This window comes from Ranitomeya imitator, chromosome 4, assembly GCF_032444005.1.
Source record: "Ranitomeya imitator isolate aRanImi1 chromosome 4, aRanImi1.pri, whole genome shotgun sequence".
In the NCBI taxonomy this organism is placed as follows: Eukaryota; Metazoa; Chordata; class Amphibia; order Anura; family Dendrobatidae; genus Ranitomeya; species Ranitomeya imitator.
Window position 1 is genome coordinate 58293844 of NC_091285.1, and position 21272 is coordinate 58315115.

The following is a 21272-nucleotide window of genomic DNA, read 5'->3' on the forward strand; positions in this document are numbered from 1 at the left end:
CAGAGTATGATGTCCCCACAGCTCCCCAATATACAGTATAATGGCCCATACCTTTTGCACAATATAATTCCCTATACACAGTATGGTTGGCCCACAGTTCCTCTATACACAGGGGGCAGTGCATGAATGCTGCTAGATAACCACAGTCAGTACATGAATGTAGCTGTTAGAATCTGTTTTGTTTTTGACCATCCGCCATCTTGTTGTGGTTTTCTGGCTACTGGTCTTTTTCCCCTGGCGCTGGTTGTCTTAGGTCAGGTGAGTGTATCACCCTTTATTACCCAGCACCTGCCTCCCATTCCTCGCTGGACAACAGTGTTAATCCGCGAGAGTTCTGGCTAGGTGCTTTGTTAGCTTTCTGTGTTTGTTATTGTGCAGTTCTAGGATCTCTGGTTCTGCTATCTTTAGTTTCTGTTTTCAGTCGGTTTCTGCAGCCATCTCTGTATTTTCTATTAGGAGGTGACCTGTTTTTTATACCCAGTCCTTAGATCTTTCAGGGACCTCCTTCCTCCTATCTATAGGTCTTCACTGAGATTATCCTAGGATCGTCGGTGGGTCTATTCACAAGGAATTGGTCACCCACTCCATCGTAGGGTATCAGCCTAGTCTCAGTGCAGGGTCACTTTTTCCCCTTCTATCCTAGTTCTGTGTTGCAGTTCTGTAATACTAAATTTATTGCTTGGAAATTCGGAGACATGTTGTCAGAAGTTTATAGACTAAAAGAACAATTTACATTTTACTCAAAAATATACCTATAAAGAGACAAACTGAACATTTTGCAGAGGTCTATTAATTTTTGCCTGAGCTGTATAGTATAATACACCCCCATAGTACTATAATGCACCTCCATAGCAGTATAATGCACCCCATAATATAATGCACTCCCATAGCAGTATAATGCACCCTCATAGTAGTATAATGCACCCTTATAGTGTCGGGGTCGTCACGACAATACCCTTCATCCACCAGTCATTCCAAATCAGATTAAGAGCATGTTGGTACCGGATAAGAATGAGTCAGACACAATGCTGGTTCAAACTCATTGGATGCTCGTGTGTAACGTCACAGCAACAACAACTTTATTTTCTAATACACAACATTATATGATCTATTGGGGGAAGGTGTGCAGAGGGCGGGGTTAAGCGGGGTTTAAGCAATGTATCTAGTATTCAGTCCTTCTGGTTGGCTCTGACATCATCTGATGAATCTTCCTTTGTCCACATCTTGTCCACATCGCTTTAAGTATCATTTCCAGAGAAATGATACTTGTCCTTCTGGAATGTGTAACTTGCTTCTTCAGCAGGGCGAATCTGGGGCAAAGGTGAATACTGGCAGCCATCTTAAATACAGTTAAATTTGGATTAATAAGCATGAAGGGAAAAACTTATTGTTTCACAGCATAAGAATATATAAAAGTACAAAAGAGTATAAAGATATATATTTTTACCTTGACAATCCCCCCTAAACACTAAGTTTTTCCCTAAAAAGAAAAATCCTTCGAGACTGTCCATGTGATGGGGAAAGGGGAGGTGGATTTCTTCATCCAGACACCTCAGAAGCTCTCCCCTTGTGAGAGGCCTCCAGGCAGCTGAACCCTTCACTAGCTTCACATGGAGTTCTCCCGCTGTCCCTAAACTAACTCTCTTAGCATCATCTGAGAGTAAAGGGTATTGTCTAACTTCTTGAGGGGGGCATACTTAGGGATCTCCCCTGGATCAGTGCCATCGCACTCTGGTGGGTCTACTTCTTGGTTGATGAAGGTGCCAGTCGGAGTTGCCTCAATGATAACCTTTTTATACAGGGGAATAACACAACAGAGAATTATCGATCTAACTACAAGAAGGGCAATCAGTACCAGACAAGCTTGTTGGAGGAATCCTTTGAGCCCACCCAACCAACCGGAAAAGAAAGATGTGTCTACTCCAGCATTAGTTTTTAATTCTGCTGCTAACCCATTTATCTTTTTAAGGGCTATCATGGTCTTTCCATTTACCCCAGAGTTCTGAGGGATATAGGTACAACATTCCTCTCCCACCATCCCACAGACTCCTCCTTTCTCAGCTAAGATCATATCAAGGGCGAGTCGGTTTTGGAGGGTCATTCTAGTGTTAGGGCCCAATTCCTCAACTATACCTGGGAAGACATCACAGATAAAATTGACAAACCTTTGTTCACTGTAATATATGTAATTGATCCCATCAAAATTTTTATTAATCTGCACTTGTGGATTAAAGAAGCAAAGCTAGCATAGATCTGGTTCTGGGTTTTAAATTGGTCGGGCACCCCCCTTGGCACTCCAATGCCATTGACATATACCAATGGATCTTCTTCATAACTCATGTGGAGCTGATCGAGACTTCTCCTCTTTCTGGTATATTCATCAGGTGTCTCTGGATCCCAAGGTAAAATCTTGAACTGCACAGCTAGTTTAACAAGGGTACATTGACCTGTCCAGGCATTAGGCAACCTAGGACGGAGCTTACCATCTCCACATAACCAATAAATGTCGTACATATACTGTGTATGATTAGCTAGCAAGTCAGTATCTAGGGAACTGTTCTCTTTGCAGAAACCTGTCTCGAAGACCCCTACTGGTGTACCTGTAGTGTCGTGGGAATTATAGCAGGTATAATTATCAGCTAACACAGTTATCCCCCCTGGGACCTTTAGTTTGGGTTCTTCATGAATTAGTGGAACATAATCTGAGCAATCAGTGGGCTTTAAACCCTTCAACAGATTCATAACACAGGCAGTAGTATTAAGTATATCCAATATATCCCAAATTTGATCATCTGAACAATCTGTGGCCCTAACCAATTTATCCCACATTTATATAACTGACAATTTTATTGGCTATACCCATCTGTACTACTAATCTTTTATGATATTGTACAAACTTATTATTCAAGGATATTGGGGAATTTAGACTGTCCCATGCGGTTACCAATATTATTATATGGAAATACGAAAAACCAAAACATCATGTCCCCTTATTTGCTACTAGTCTGTTTGACCAGCTTGCAGTGCGATACGTTGATCCATGTCGGCCTTCCTTCCAGCTTTACTGATATAGGAGTAATGAGGAGGACTTGGTAGGGACCATCATACAAGGGTTCTAGTCCGTGTTTTCTGACATAGCTTTTCACGACCATAAAACCACCAGGCTTCAAATTGTGACCAATATCGGTTTCTGCTGAATCTGGAAGGAAAGAAGAAACTAAAACATGGGTGTTAGCAACATTTCTACTAAACTGAATAACATATTGAACAGCACGGTCAGTTTCTTCTGACAACTACTGAGACTGAAAATTTGCAACTGAGAACCTAGCACCAAACAATATCTCATATGGGGACAGGCCATGTTTTGCAATAGGGGTAGTACGAATGTATAAGAGCCCTGGCCATGGAGCCGTAGTCTCCTGCATCATTTTGGTCAATTGTCCCTTCAGTGTGCCGTTCAGCCTCTTAACTTTTCCACTGGATTGTGGATGGTACGGAATATGGAGGGCTACAGTGGATCCAAGCATTGTCAGAACCTCCTGATACACATGAGAAGGAAAGTCCGGGTCTTGGTCACTTTCAACAACTTCTGGAACACCATATCTGCATATAACTAACATCACCAGTTTCTTTGCTGTGGTCTTTGCAGTCACGTTGGTAACAGGGAATGCTTCTGGCCAACTGGAGAACATGTCGACAACCACCAGACAATATTCATACCTTCCAGACTTAGGCAACGTGATGTGGTCCACCTGGAGCCTTTGGAAAGGATAGTCGGGCTTAGCAAGGTGCTTCGGGGTTTCACGTTGAAGTTGACCGGGATTGCAGGTCTGACAGATACCTCGATGTGTGGGCCCATGCGCCCACGTGGCAATAGCAGGGTACATCTGCTTAGGGAGACACACAAGTTGGTCCTTTTTCCAGCGACCATTGTCTATACGTGCTCCATCAGCTTTCCACTGCTTCACTTCTTCCTTTGGAAACATTCTCTGCATCGTCATTAAGCGGTCTCGCGGGGTCCGGCAGAAAACCTCAGTCTGTCATAGATCATCAGGTTCCTGTAGAGTCAGTGTTTCTTGTAAATGTTTACGCTGAGAGCGTGTGGTCACCATAGCTGATATGGTCTGTTCAACGGGCAGAAGAGCAGCGGCTTTTACTTGCATATCCGCAAAGGCGTTACCAACAGTTTGTGGCCTGTTCCATAGTACCGTGCTCCTTAACTTTGATAATGGCCACCTGAGTAGGTAATTCGATTGAGTCCATGAGGGTCTTAACAGCTTCAGCATTCTTCACTGAGTCCCGGCAGTAGTAACAAATCCTCGATTGGCTCATAGGGCTCCGAAACCATGAGCAATACCAAATGCATACTGTGAGTCCGTGTATATATTAGCCCGCCAGTCTTTGGCCAAAGTACACATGCAGTAGACAGATCCTGACGTTCTGCTTCTTGTCCTGACAGGGAGGGAGAGAGTGCAGCTCCGGGCAATACAGTATCTTCCTTAGTAACAGTGTATCCGGTGTGGAATCTGCCAACAGCATATCTTGAACAGTCTTTCAGGGCCTTGTAGAGAGGTAGCATTATGCGGGATACGTCCGGTATCCACTGACACAATAAGTACATAGTCCAAGGAAACGCTGGAGCTTAGTCTCATCCTTTGTAGCTGACGGCTATTTTTCTTTCTTCTGTGAGGTGTCTGGCACCCTGAAGGAGACAGTGACCCAAAAATATCACTTGACCAAGGCAGAACCGAAGTTTCGAGGCCGAAACCCGACAGTTCAGATCTGCCAGATACTTGCGAAAACTAACAGTGGCAACAATGGCTTCCTGCTCTGTCTGTGCACACAACAAAAAACAAAAAATTACCCACATACTGAAGCAGCGTGACATAGGGATATTCTAACTGCCAGGGTTAGAGACACTATCCCCCCCTTTTTTTTTTTTTTTTTTACAAACTGATTGGGAAAGGGCGTGTAAGATACACATCTCATTATACTCATCTGCATAGGGGTTATATAACATAAATACCATCTGACCATCATCTTGGCTCACCAACTCTCTAGGTCTGCTCAGGTGCACTTATACATCCATCATATTGTCTTTGTCTGTAAAATGGGAAAGGTTTGTTCTCAGGGTCAGCCAATTATTTTAGCATAGCTAGCTAGTCAGAGGGCTTCCAGGGATAGTACTCCTGTATCTGTCTTATACTACCTGATGTGGTTGGTTCTCTGGTGGTGGGGGTGACTAGATGATCGGTTGGGGGTGACATGACATGCTGGTCTACAGCTCCTTCCCAAAAGGATTACTGTCAGCTTACTCCCAAAAGTTAATGTCCCCACTACCCACTAACCACAATCCTGTGTCAGATTCTTATGTCACTACATGTGATCTTGTCTGGACAGGATTCAGCGTAATTCACTTAGGTTGGGTTGCAGCACAGATTATATTTCTCCAGTCTGGGTTTGTCTGACCGCAATGTTTACAAGTCCATCTGTCTTGTCTTGGTCTGAGAATTAACATGGCGAGAGAGATTTCCAGACACAGGGTTAAAATGAATATTGGAATATGACACTGGATTTGTGTAAGGGAGGGGGGCTGGAGCTGGAGTATAGTGAGCCACTGATAAGGAACGAGCTGTGTCCTTGAAGCTGCCGTTCCTGCTCCTTGAAGCTGCGGTGGGGGCTACAGAGCGCAGCTGCTGATACAGAATGGGTTAAGTTCTTCTGGAAACTTTGTACTACTTTTAATGCATCGTCCGGAGTGGAATTCTCGATGTCAGGTCTGACTGACATTATTACCTCTTTCAATTCAATGGTGGTGGGAGACTCACTACTGAGAGGCACAGAAGCAGCCATCTGCAGACCGGACATAACTGCAAGAGAAGTATGCTGCCTTCCAGGTGCGATGATCAAGGATGTGACCGATAGGATACCAAAGCTCTTCAACTCCAAGGACGTCCACCCAAGGACCTACCGACAATCTGCAAAGACTTTGAAGAGTTGGGGAAGAAAGTAAAGGAACTGGATGCACAGGTAGTTTTTTCTTCTATCCTTCCAGTAGACGGGCATGGCACCAGGAGATGGAACAGGATCCTTGATGCAAACAACTGGCTAAGACGATGGTGCAGACAACAAGGATTCGGATTCCTGGACCACGGTGTGAATTACTTGTACGATGGACTCCTCGCCAGAGACGGACTACACCTCAACAAACCTGGGAAACACACATTCGCCAGAAGACTCGCTACACTCATCAGGAGGGCGTTAAACTAGAAGAAGAGGGGACGGGAAGAAAAACATTAGACTTGAACAAAGAAGATCCAGGAAAACATACTCAGAAGGGAGGTAAGAACATTTCTAAAACAATCCACAGCGAGGAGATTGGAACAAAACAAAATCCTCTAAACTGCATGCTTGCAAACGCCAGAAGCCTGACAAACAAGATGGAAGAACTAGAAGCAGAAATATCTACAGGTAACTTTGACATAGTGGGAATAACCGAGACATGGTTAGATGAAAGCTATGACTGGGCAGTTAACTTACAGGGTTACAGTCTGTTTAGAAAGGACGTAAAAATCGGAGAGGAGGAGGGGTTTGTCTCTATGTAAAGTCTTGTCTAAAGTCCACTTTAAGGGAGCATATTAGCGAAGGAAATGAGGATGTCGAGTCCATATGGGTCGAAATTCATGGAGGGAAAAATGGTAACAAAATTCTCATTGGGGTCTGTTACAAACCCCCAAATATAACAGAAACCATGGAAAGTCTACTTCTAAAGCAGATAGATGAAGCTGCAACCCATAATGAGGTCCTGGTTATGGGGGACTTTAACTACCCGGATATTAACTGGGAAACAGAAACCTGTGAAACCCATAAAGGCAACAGGTTTCTGCTAATAACCAAGAAAAATTATCTTTCACAATTGGTGCAGAATCCAACCAGAGGAGCAGCACTTTTAGACCTAATACTATCTAATAGACCTGACAGAATAACAAATCTGCAGGTGGTCGGGCATCTAGGAAATAGCGACCACAATATTGTACAGTTTCACCTGTCTTTCACTAGGGGGACTTGTCAGGGAGTCACAAAAACACTGAACTTTAGGAAGGCAAAGTTTGACCAGCTTAGAGATGCCCTTAATCTGGTAGACTGGGACAATATCCTCAGAACTAATAATACAGATAATAAATGGGAAATGTTTAAGAACATCCTAAATAGGTAGTGTAAGCGGTTTATACCTTGTGGGAATAAAAGGACTAGAAATAGGAAAAACCCAATGTGGCTAAACAAAGAAGTAAGACAGGCAATTAACAGTAAAAAGAAAGCATTTGCACTACTAAAGCAGGATGGCACCATTGAAGCTCTAAAAAACTATAGGGAGAAAAATACTTTATCTAAAAAACTAATTAAAGCTGCCAAAAAGGAAACAGAGAAGCACATTGCTAAGGAGAGTAAAACTAATCCCAAACTGTTCTTCAACTATATCAATAGTAAAAGAATAAAAACTGAAAATGTAGGCCCCTTAAAAAATAGTGAGGAAAGAATGGTTGTAGATGACGAGGAAAAAGCTAACATATTAAACACCTTCTTCTCCACGGTATTCACGGTGGAAAATGAAATGCTAGGTGAAATCCCAAGAAACAATGAAAACCCTATATTAAGGGTCACCAATCTAACCCAAGAAGAGGTGCGAAACCGGCTAAATAAGATTAAAATAGATAAATCTCCGGGTCCGGATGGCATACACCCACGAGTACTAAGAGAACTAAGTAATGTAATAGATAAACCATTATTTCTTATTTTTAGGGACTCTATAGCGACAGGGTCTGTTCCGCAGGATTTGGCGCATAGCAAATGTGGTGCCAATATTCAAAAAGGGCTCTAAAAGTGAACCTGGAAATTATAGGCCAGTAAGTCTAACCTCTATTGTTGGTAAAATATTTGAAGGGTTTCTGAGGGATGTTATTCTGGATTATCTCAATGAGAATAACTGTTTAACTCCATATCAGCATGGGTTTATGAGAAATCGCTCCTGTCAAACCAATCTAATCAGTTTTTATGAAGAGGTAAGCTATAGGCTGGACCACGGTGAGTCATTGGACGTGGTATATCTCGATTTTTCCAAAGCGTTTGATACCGTGCCGCACAAGAGGTTGGTACACAAAATGAGAATGCTTGGTCTGGGGGAAATTGTGTGTAAATGGGTTAGTAACTGGCTTAGTGATAGAAAGCAGAGGGTGGTTATAAATGGTATAGTCTCTAACTGGGTCGCTGTGACCAGTGGGGTACCGCAGGGGTCAGTATTGGGACCTGTTCTCTTCAACATATTCATTAATGATCTGGTAGAAGGTTTACACAGTAAAATATCGATATTTGCAGATGATACAAAACTATGTAAAGCAGTTAATACAAGAGAAGATAGTATTCTGCTACAGATGGATCTGGATAAGTTGGAAACTTGGGCTGAAAGGTGGCAGATGAGGTTTAACAATGATAAATGTAAGGTTATACACATGGGAAGAAGGAATCAATGTCACCATTACACACTGAATGGGAAACCACTGGGTAAATCTGACAGGGAGAAGGACTTGGGGATCCTAGTTAATGATAAACTTACCTGGAGCAGCCAGTGCCAGGCAGCAGCTGCCAAGGCAAACAGGATCATGGGGTGCATTAAAAGAGGTCTGGATACACATGATGAGAGCATTATACTGCCTCTGTACAAATCCCTAGTTAGACCGCACATGGAGTACTGTGTCCAGTTTTGGGCACCGGTGCTCAGGAAGGATATAATGGAACTAGAGAGAGTACAAAGGAGGGCAACAAAATTAATAAAGGGGATGGGAGAACTACAATACCCAGATAGATTAGCGAAATTAGAATTATTTAGTCTAGAAAAAAGACGACTGAGGGGCGATCTAATAACCATGTATAAGTATATAAGGGGACAATACAAATATCTCGCTGAGGATCTGTTTATACCAAGGAAGGTGACGGGCACAAGGGGGCATTCTTTGCGTCTGGAGGAGAGAAGGTTTTTCCACCAACATAGAAGAGGATTCTTTACTGTTAGGGCAGTGAGAATCTGGAATTGCTTGCCTGAGGAGGTGGTGATGGCGAACTCAGTCGAGGGGTTCAAGAGAGGCCTGGATGTCTTCCTGGAGCAGAACAATATTGTATCATACAATTAGGTTCTGTAGAAGGACGTAGATCTGGGGATTTATTATGATGGAATATAGGCTGAACTGGATGGACAAATGTCTTTTTTCGGCCTTACTAACTATGTTACTATGTAATTCAGATTTAAAACTCGGACATCAAAGCTACCACAAAAAGGTGTGAATGGGCTTTATTATACAGTGAAAACCCCAGATCTTTAAACACTACCATAAGACGCCCATAGAACTTCTCGGCAGTCTAGGATATATTGGTGCCTTGGGGTTAAGGGGCACAGAGCTTACAGTCGGGAGAAGAGACTTAATTTCCTGGGGAGGGACCATATTACCTAACAGGGAGCCCCCCTGTACCAAATTTCTTATTGTTTGCTTTCCCAACACATTAATCTCAGTCACTTTCTCAGTTCCTTCCTGCACCACAAACATCCAGTTTTTGTCATAGCAATAGACAATTTTTCCTTTTTTCAACGTAACAATCTAAAACAAAACACCATATTTTACTTTAAACTTACAATAATTCTTACTACACAAGGAGAGGACGCAGCGACTCAACCCCCTCCATACCAGAAACACGGAACAGATAAGCACATCACAGCATTCCTCAACACAAAGAAGAAAGGCACAGCGCAGCTGTTTGACCCCTCCCATCGGGTGTCTCGGAAAACCACACAGAGTAACGAAATACAGCAGTTCTCAGACTTAATTCATTTCTACAAAACCTTCACACAACTCATATACCAGAACACCCTAGAAAAACTAATGATTGAGGTATTTTATAACCAAACATGGGCTCTGCATTCTTTCATCTTTCCTCTCCATCAATCTTTTTTCCATTCCTCGTTCTTTAAACCTCGCGCCACTCGCAGATGAGCTTGCGCTTGTTCTAACAGTCTTTTATCTTTCAACATGCCCTTTTTGTTCTCTATGAAATTGTGCCATGTAGACGGCTGCAATCTCCCTGTCGAGGGCAATCCTACATGCTTGTACAACCTCTCAACATTCTTGACTGCCTTCTTGCCCTCCCGTGACTCTACTATTGTCTTGACTTCCACAGCATCCTCACTTAACTCGTGGGGCACGGACTTCTTCTGCTATAAGAGACGCAACATGACTCACAGAATACTACGCCCTTCTGCAGCAGGCCGCTGACAGCGACAGCAACACTTGTGTCCTAAGCACGGAGCCTCACGTTCGACGTGCTATGAATAAAGAGCCTCGCGCTCAATACTTTTCCCTAACCTGAACACCAGTGATTACAGTCTGCCATGTCACGATATTCTAAATGTTGGGAGGCTGTCTCCTAGTGAGACCCCTCCACTGTGTTTCTGGTGGTCCCCCTCTTGGGACGTCTTAATTACCGATATGTGCAAGTGTGTGCAAGTGTTTCGGGTGGTCCCCCTCTTGGGACGTCTTAATTACCGATATGTGCAAGTGTGTGCAAGTGTTTCTGGTGGTCCCCCTCTTGGGACGTCTTAATTACCAATGTATGTGCGTGCAATATCACAGAGGCTACGTCTCCTATCCCTTCTCTCAGCCGCCCCCAATCCACAAACTTCTTCAATCTTTCACTCTATCACTACTAGACAATAGTCACGGGTAGGGTGGTTGAATGGAGTACAATGACCGGTGGAGGAGGTGTGGTGTACACGAGGACGCGCAGAGTGCGACGTCTCTCAGTTGCTGGTTCGAAGCCTGGCACGGGATCGCGCTCGGTCTCACCACTCGACCGGTCACTCCCCAGACCCAAGGAGACCACAGACTAACCAATAATGGCTGAAACACTAGCAAGTGTGACACATACATAGTATGTGATCTCCACTTACCGTGTTTGGAGGGTGATCAGTCCTCGAGGTCAGCCACTACGGGTGTCGTCCACGGACATCCAGCCAGGGGGTCTCGGATCGCCAGCCACGCCCCACGTTGGGCGCCAAATTGTCGGGGTCGTCACGACAATACCCTTCATCCACCAGTCATTCCAAATCAGATTAAGAGCATGTTGGTACCGGATAAGAATGAGTCAGACACAATGCTGGTTCAAACTCATTGCATGCTCGTGTGTAACGTCACAGCAACAACAACTTTATTTTCTAATACACAACATTATATGATCTATTGGGGGAAGGTGTGCAGAGGGCGGGGTTAAGCGGGGTTTAAGCAATGTATCTAGTATTCAGTCCTTCTGGTTGGCTCTGACATCATCTGATGAATCTTCCTTTGTCCACATCTTGTCCACATCGCTTTAAGTATCATTTCCAGAGAAATGATACTTGTCCTTCTGGAATGTGTAACTTGCTTCTTCAGCAGAGCGAATCTGGGGCAAAGGTGAATACTGGCAGCCATCTTAAATACAGTTAAATTTGCATTAATAAGCATGAAGGGAAAAACTTATTGTTTCACAGCATAAGAATATATAAAAGTACAAAAGAGTATAAAGATATATATTTTTACCTTGACAATAGGAGTATAATGCACTCCAATAGTAGAATAATGCACCCCCATGGTAGTATCAGGCACCCCCATACTAGTATAATGCACCCCTTAAGTAGTATAATCAGGGCTGCCACTAGAAATTTCGGGGCCCCATACTGGCAACATTTTTTTCGGGGGCCCCTTGAGACTCCACCCAGCCTCCACCCCAGCCCGCCTCCACCCCTCGAACTGTCCACAGCCCCACCACTCTCTCTTGGAAAAACTCCACTTCTCATCTATCGCACATTAACAGTTCCCATCACCAGATCACACATATAGCCGGCAGCTTTTGTTTTGGCCAAAAGAAGTAATGCCCTGATGGCGGCCCTGAGTATAATACACACCTTTAGTAGTATAATGCACCCCCATAGTAGTATAATGCACCCCCATAGCAGTATAATGTAGCCCCATAGCAGTATAATGCACCCCTATAGCAGTATAATGCATCCCCATAGTAGTATAAGGCACCCCATAGTAGTATAATGCACCACCATGGTAGTATAAGGCACCCCTATAGGAGTATAAGGCACCCCTATAGGAGTATAATGCACCCCCATAGTAGTATAATGCACCCTTATAGGAGTGTAATGCACCCCCATATTGTATAATGCACCCCTATAGTACTATAAGGCACCCCCTTAGCAGTATAATGCACCCCTATAGTAGTATAATGCACCCCCATAGTAGTATAAGGCACCCACATGGTAGTATAAGGCACCCCATAGTAGTATAATGCACCACCATGTTAGTATAAGGCACCCCCATGGCAGTATAAGGCACCCCATAGTTGTATAATGCACTACCATGGTAGTATAAGGCACCCCTATAGGAGTATAATGCACCCCCATAGTAGTATAATGCACTCTTATAGGAGTGTAATGCACCCCCATAATGTATAATGCACTCCTATAGTAGTATAAGGCACCCCCTTAGCAGTATAATGCACCCCTATAGTAATATAATGCACTCCAATAGTAGAATAATGCACCCCCATAGTAGTATAAGGCACCGCCATTATAGTATAAGGCACCCCAATACTAGTATAATGCACCCCTATAGTAGTATAATGCACCCCCATAGCAGTATAATGTAGCCCCATAGCAGTATAATGCACCCCTATAGCGGTATAATGCATCCCCATAGTAGTATAAGGCACCCCCATGGCAGTATAAGGCACCCCATAGTAGTATAATGCACCACCATGGTAGTATAAGGCACCCCTATAGGAGTATAATGCACCCCCATAGTAGTATGATGCACCCTTATAGGAGTGTAATGCACCCCCATATTGTATAATGCACCCCTATAGCAGTATAAGGCACCCCCTTAGCAGTATAATGCACCCCTATAGTAGCATAAGGCACCCCCTTAGCAGAATAATGCACCCCCATAGTAGTATAATGCATCCCTATAGGAGTATAATGCACCCCCATAGCAGTACAATGCAGCCCCATAGTAGTATATGACACCCCCATAGTAGTATAATGCATCCCTATAGGAGTATAATGCACCCCCATAGTAGTATAAGGCACCCCCATGGTAGTATAAGGCACCCCATAGTAGTATAATGCACCACCATGGTAGTATAAAGCACCCCTATAGGAGTATAATGCACTTCCCATAGTAATATAAAACACCCCCATAGCAGTATAATGCACCCCCATAGACGTATAATGCACCTCTATAGCAGTATAATGCACCCCCATAGCAGTATAATGCACCCCCATAGAAGTATAATGCACTCCCATAGCAGTATAATGCACCCCTATAGTGGTGCTTTACAAAAAAATAAAAAGTTTCTCTACTTGGCCGAGGTCCAGCGGCGTCCTCTGCTCGATTCAGCTGCCGGCCAGTGATTGGCTGGTGGCTGTTATCAGATTTTACCTGTCCATCTGAAGACGCATGATCAGTAAATGAAGCAGCAGCAACTGCCGCTGGGGCCTGGTGAGCAGAAGAGAGGGGCCCGCTGCGAGCCCCCTCTGCTTGCCAGGCCTCATTTGCCAGTAATGGCAGTAATGATTGATGAATAAATCGAGCAGCTGTGCAGATGCTTACTCTCCATTTAGAAGGGGCTCAGGATTAGTGGGTATCTGAGAGGTCAAACCCCAGCGAACAGAAAGATATCATCTTTCCTTTGGATGAAGATAACTTCCAATTTTGGCACACATCCTTAAAGGGGTTGAAATATAGTCTCTAGCATGCTTGAACATGGCTTAATTAAGTGTGAAGTGATGTAGGTGCATGGAAAAAAAATGGCAGGATTATCTAAACAAAAGGACACCATAATTAAATCTCAACATGTTCTTCAACCAAGTTCCTCTTTGTATCTAAACAACCAGAGACCTGGAAATTAGGCAATAATGTAACTTCCAAATCCTAGTAGAGCCAAACAATTAAATAAAAGTTGGCACAATGATTTTATTTGCCAAGTCTTACAAGGATTGGCACACATGCAAACACCATAGATGTCTATTTGTCTCATAGGTGAGCCAATAATCACATGAACATACTTATCTCATGAGATATTTGAAAGTGGATCCTGTGGATTGACAGCAGAGAGCTTCACTCTGCATTGAGTTGGGTCTCCTGTATCAATGGATGTTTTCATCAGTCTGGAGAGCAAGGTGTTGGTCAGTGTTCTTCTACTGAGTAAGGGGGCAGTGATTGTAGGCTACAATTCTGCATAGCATGACCCCTTACAATGATAGATGGTAAATCAGCTCCAGAACTTTTAAATGGTCACTGTTGTTTCAAAAAGATTTGTATAAATTAATAGTACAAAAAAAATAAGAGATTTTGTAAGATATCTTATCAGAGAAATCTACATCTTCCCCCTTTCACCTGCCTTCTGAAGTTAACCATCCACTCTAAAAACAGTCCAAATCCATCATGGTTATTCTTCATGTCCACACACAGCACACCTTATTGTGAAAAGTTACCTGAAACGACAGGTACACCTTAATAGAATTGTGCCCGCACCCTCCACCTAATATCTGGTTTCGCCTTAACCAGTTAGCTACCAACCTATGCCTTCTCATGGATCCGAACTATAATAATATAGCATGGATTAGTACATTCCCTCAATTTTTCCTCAGAAATGTAATTTGAATCTATGACAAGATTATTTAAATCAGGAGGCACACAGTAGTACAACATAGTCTTCCTCACCCTGCTATTCCTTCCTGGTATGTCCACTGACTGCTACCCCAATCCCATCACCATCACCCAACTTTCCTGATCTTCCTCACCCAGCTATTCCTTCCTGGTATGTCTGCTTGCTGCTATTACTGTTTTTTTCCCTTCCCCTGCATGTTTTCTCATTTTAATTCTTTGATGCCAATACACAGTTTGGCTTTATCTTTCCATTTGGATCTATTTCCCCTTGCATTTTCCCTTCTGACTTCTAATTAATCCCCTCCTGTGTCTGTGACCAGTCTTCCTGCTGCCCCTCCCTCCTGATCACACCTGGCCTATTTCCTGAGCTCTTAGCCTGTTATAGATTCAGAGACACAGGTCTGTCTGGACCTTGGTGTGTCTCTAGAAGGATGTCTCTGAAAGGATAACAGCAAATATGACTGCAGAAATATGCCAGAAATGAGCCAGAGGTGAACAGAAGGTAAGACTAACCACTGTTAATAAATGTACTAAATTTCTTTCCCTTTCCTCCACACTTATTCTCATCATGCTGACATACGCTCTAACAGTTTTGGCTCCATTACTCCTAACTCTCCTTCGCTATCCTCAAACCCCAGCACCCCCTAACCAAGTAATAATCTCTCCTTTCCTCTTGCTTCCCCACCTGTCCTCCTCTGCTGACCTGCTCCTCAACCTCATATCTCTCCTAATAAAACACAAAACAAGCTGCCCACTCTCCTTCTCCCACCTGCTCTGTCTCTCTCTGCTGGCGACATATCTCCCAACCCTGGGCCCCCACAGCTCATACCTCTTATTACTACCCCCTCCTATTGCTCCCAACCCAATATAAAGACCCGAATTCTTGCCCATCTCAAATCCGTGCCCATGACGCCCACCCCCGTTCTCCCTCTCTCTGGATCACTATGGAATGCCCACTCCATCTGCAATAAACTCCACGTGATTCACAAACTCTTTACCTCTCATAATCTTTTCTTTCTGGGCATCACCGAAACATGGCTGACACCCTCTGACACAGCCTCCCCTGCTGCACTATGTTACGGTGGCCTCCACTTCACCCACACTCCTCACCCTGGAAACAAACATGGTGGAGGAGTGGGCCTTCTTCTTTCTTCCAACTGTACCTTTAACCCAATCCCACCTCTACCCTCCCTTATCCTCCCCTCTTTTGAAGTCCACTCTGTCCGCATCTAATCCCCTTACAACCTCCAAATGGCCATCATATACCGACCTCCGGGCCCGACCACTTCTTTTATTGACCAATTTTCCACCTGACTCCTTCACTTTCTGTCTGCTGACATTCCCTCCATCATCATGTGTGACTTCAACATCCCCATTGACACCCACCAGTCAGCAACCTCCAAACTCCTGTCCCTTACTTCATCCTTTGGACTTACTCAGTGGTCCTCCTCAGCCACCCACACAGACGGACACACATTAGACCTGGTCTTCACCTGTTTATGCTCCCTATCTAACTTCACAACCTCCCCTCTCCCTCTATCTGACCACCACCTACTCACTTTCTCATCCCTGTCCTCCTCACCTGTCACCCATGTCCAGCACCATGCGCACCCATGCAGGAACCTCGCACACCTAGACACCCACACACTCTCTGACTCTATCCTACCACTGTCCTCTATATCCTCACTCCACGACACAGACACTGCCACTGCTTTCTACAATGCCACTCTTGCATCAGCTATTGACATGTCGCCCCTGTCATCCATAGCAGAGTGCGACGAACCAATACACAACCCTGGCACAATGACATCACTAAAAAGCTTTGGCAAGTATCCAAAATTGCAGAACGGCGTTGGAAGAAAACGCCTTCGCAAGATGATTTCACTGCACTCAAACAAGCAACACTGGCACTCAAATCAGCTCTCACCTCTGCCAAACAGGCCTACTTCTCAACCCTCGTATCTTCCTTATCCCACAACCCCAAACAGTTGTTCAGCACTTTTAAATCCCTAAACCACCCACCCCTGCCCCCTCCGAGTTCCCTAATCGTTGCCGAGGACTTTGCCTCGCACTTCAAAAATAAGATAGACCAAACAAGGCAAATCTTTGTTGTCCAACCACCACAACCCCTTTGTATGAGAAACCAATGCCCAAACCCCATAACTTCACTCTCCAAAATATCTGAAGGGGAGCTTGTTCATCTTCTCTCTAAATCACACCTCACCACTTGTGCACTTGACCCCATCCCATCCCACCTCCTCCCTAACCTCACCACCACACTAATCCCATCCCTAACCCATCTCTTCAACCTATCACTAACTTGTGGTACCTTCCCCTCTGCTTTCAAACATGCCACAATCACACCTATCCTCAAAAAGCCATCCCTTGACCCATGTATGTCCAGCTATCGTCCCATATCTTTGCTCCCATTTGCTTCCAAACTCCTTGAGCAGCACGTCCATGCTGAACTTTCCTCTCACTTTGCATCTAATTCTCTCTTCGACAACCTACAATCTGGCTTCCGTCCCCACCATTCCACTGAGACTGCCCTGACCAAAATTACTAACAACTTACTTACAGCCAAAGCTAACAGACAATTCTCTATACTCCTCCTCCTAGACCTGTCCTCTGCCTTCGACACAGTTGACCACTGCCTCCTACTACAGATCCTCTCTTCCTTTGGGGTCAAAGACCTTGCCCTATCTTGGATCTCCTCATACCTTTCCAACCGCACATTTAGCGTTTCCTACTCCCATACTACCTCTTCATCTCGCCCCCTCTCTGTTGGAGTCCCCCAAAGCTCTGTCCTAGGATCCTTACTCTTCCCAATCTATACACTCGACCTGGGACAACTCATAAGGTCCTATGGATTCCAGTACCATCTATATGCCGATGACACTCAGATCTACCTCTCTGGCCCATATGTCACATCTCTGCTCTCCAGAATCCCAGAGTGTCTATCAGCCATATCTTCCTTCTTCTCCTCTTGCTTCCTCAAGCTCAATGTGGACAAATATGAACTCATTATCTTTCCTCCATCACGCATATCTTCCCTACCTGATCTATCTATCAAAATAAATGAAATCACACTTTCCCATGTCCCCAAAATCCGCTGCCTCGGAGTAACCCTTGACTCTGCCCTGTCCTTCAAACCGCACATCCAAGCTCTCGCCACCTCCTGTCGCCTCCAGCTCAAAAATATTTCCAGAATCTGTCCTTTCCTCAACCCACACTCTACCAAAATGCTCGTGCATGCCCTAATCATCTCCCGCCTCGACTACTGCAACATACTCCTCTGTAGCCTACCTTCTAACACTCTCGCAATCCTCCAGTCCATCCTTAACTCTGCTGCCCGACTAATTAATCTCCCTCCTCGCTTCACTCCTGCTTCCCCTCTTTGCAAATCCCTTCACTGGCTCCCAATTTCCCAGCGTATCCAGTTTAAATTACTAACACTGACCTACAAAGCTATCCATAACCTTTCTCCTCTGTATATTTCCACATTAATCTCTCAATATCTTCCCTCATGTAATCTCCGGTCCTCCCAAGACCTCCTCCTCTCCTCCATGCTTATTCGCTCCTCACCCAATCGCCTCCAAGACTTCTCCCGAATATCACCCATCCTCTGGAATTCAGTGCCACAACACGTCCGGTTATCCACTACTTTTGGATCCTTCAAAAGAAACCGGAAACCACACCTCTTCAAAGAAGCTTACAGCCTGTAAAGACCACACAGCCACCTCAACACCATTGGAGCTACTGCAACCCTCGACCTACTGTCTCTTTCCCCATAATCCTGTAGAATGTAAGCCCGCAAGGGCAGGGTCCTCTTTCCTCTGTATCAGTCTGTCATTGTTAGTTTTGTTTACTGTAAGTGATATTTGTATTTTGATGTAACCTTTTCTCATGTACAGCACCATGGAATTAATGGTGCTATATAAATAAATAATAATAATAAATAAATAGTGTGAAGCAAAAAATAAGCTTTGCATTACAGATCCGTACATTACACTGACTATGTTTAGTATATCTGAGTTTAATTGTGTCATTATTTCTTTTAGACATGAAGATGAAGATCTACTATTCTCTTTTTCTCACACTTCTGTTTGCTCAGAAGGTTCATGGAGACTGTCTATATGACAAGTACCTCAGACATTGCTCCTGTTCACTCCTTGAGTTGAACAACATTATGTCCATCCTTCCATGTGCCGCAGCCACAAGTTTTGAATTTAATGGAGGGACTTTCATCAACACTGAAGATTTTTCTTTAATAGACATAAAAGTGGTTTGGGAAATAGCAGGTGTTTCCTTGACCAAGATTAGTTTTGTCAATGTTGTGTTGTCAGAGGACTTCTTGGCTGCTTTTATAAGTGTAATATTCCAGGTTCCTGTTGACCTGCTATTGTTTGAAAACACCACCTTCGTCGGACAATCTGTTGGATTTAATTTAATGGAATCGCCTCCTCATATATTAGCTCTACAGTTCATCAATGTCTCCTCAAACCCATTAATCCAGAGAGACACTGCCTTCTATAGGTTTGGAAACTGGATGTCCATTTTGAAGAACCTAACTGTAAAAGAGTCATTATTAAGAGGAGTTCCTTGTGACATCGCTTTACTCTTTCAGTCCTTGTCAACTTTAGATCTGTCGGACAATCTCTTCTCGGATCACAATGTCTCCTCAATGTTTTGTAATGGTGCATATCCTAATCTCCAAACGTTAAAACTAAGAAGCAGCAATTTTAGTAATTATGAGATATTGTGCCAAGCACTAAGCAGGTACGACCAACTGAGATACTTAGACTTAAGTCTCAATGACTTTTCCAAGATGTCAAATTCTTTATGTGAATGGCAGCCATCTTTAAGTCATCTAAATCTATCTAATACAGGTTTGGAACAAGAGAGTATCAGTCTACCACCAAATTGCGAGGTATTAGATCTAAGCTACAACAGAATTGAATTTTTAAATATTTCTCTGCCCCATCTCAGAGAGTTGTATTTGTCCTTCACTAGGCTTTCTACTCTTTCCTCCATTGGCCATATGCCTCTTTTAAACATTCTTGCTGTAGACGGGAACCCGATAAAGATGCTACAAGTTAGTCAGATACAAACATTCAAGAATTTGAGGAGCTTTAGAGGTGACAACATCCCATATACCTGTTCTTGCTCTTTTATAAAAGAAATGAAAGCGATTTCAATTTCTAACCTGACGGTTCAGGGGTGGCCGGATGGATACGTATGTGATTCTCCTGAAACGTTTAATGGTAAGCTGATCAACGATGTCAATCATTCGATGTTTGACTGTCACACACAACTCCTGACTGGTGTCATATGTGCTGTCATATTAATATTGTGTGTGTCTGTTGTCATTTGCTTTGTTAAAATTTGCCGAAGTAACAAAACAAGATCTCATTGCATGGATTCTGGAAATTCAAATAGCGTGTAACTGGGAATACATGTGTAAGGATCCAGAAACAATGTCAGTTGTTTCAAAAGTTGTGTATAGATGTGTCTGCAAGTGCATCAGGGAGGGAAGATGCACCTACAGCTTCTCAGCCTCCTGCTAGCAGCACTATCCACTGACTAATTTGCATATATTTATAATATATTAAATGAGGGGTGTTAAAGTTTCTAACCGGTTCTTTTTAACCTGCAAAGCTGTTTCATTTTTTTCTTATTTAGAGCTTTTATTAAAGAAACAAAAACTGATTGCAAAAGTAGACCAACATATCAGCTGTATCTGGGAAATGTTTTAAATATATGACTGTACAAATGCCTGAGAATGTTGGTTTAGCTTAAAATACTCTTTCAATATTAACTATAATACTTTATGACAGAATGTTCCTAATTGTCAGAATGTCATAAATAATGGCGGTGTCCTAGCTTCGTAACGATTGATCATCTCTTGTGCCGTTATTTGCAGATTATTTTCAGAATTGATTGTTATCAAATTTATATTTTTGTATTACTTGAGTATTCATTTATCATGTAAATATCATAATTTATTGAATCAAATTTTAAGACAGCCTTTAATAAATATCTGCGTATTGTCAATCTTTATTGTTTTAATATTTCACTAGAGTGTATACAGCTCTGGCAAAAATTAAGAGACCACCACATCAGATCCCTGTCATGGCCAGCCCAATCTCCAGACCTGAACCTCACTGAAAACCTCTGGAATGTAATCAAGAGGATGATGGACAGTCACAAGCCATCAAACAAGAACTGCTTACATTTTTGCACCAGAAGCAGTGTGAAAGACTGGTGGAAAGCATGCCAAGACGCATGAAATCTGTGATTAAAAATAATGGTTATTCCACAAAATATTGATTTCTGAACTCTTCCTGAGTTAAAACATTAGTATTGTAGTTTCGAAATGATTATGAACTTGTTTTCTTTGCATTATTAGAGGTCTGAAAGCACTGTTTTTTATTTTTTATTTCAACCATTTTTCTTTGTCAGAAAAAAAAAATACAAACTTTATTGCTTGGAAATTCTAAAGGTACCGTCACACTTAGC

General features: G+C 43.2%; 1 protein-coding gene across 1 annotated transcript in view; it reads left to right on the plus strand.

Annotated features, from left to right (window-relative positions):
• The window catches only part of CD14 (CD14 molecule), a 38409-nt gene extending 17602 nt beyond the window's left edge, over window positions 1–20807 (plus strand). Inside the window, exon 2 of the mRNA XM_069763765.1 lies at window positions 18815–20807. Within this exon, the coding sequence (XP_069619866.1) occupies window positions 18815–20199 (1385 nt within the window). The 3' untranslated portion in view covers window positions 20200–20807. The remainder of the gene's footprint in view (window positions 1–18814) is intronic.
• Window positions 20808–21272: the final 465 nt, after the last annotated feature.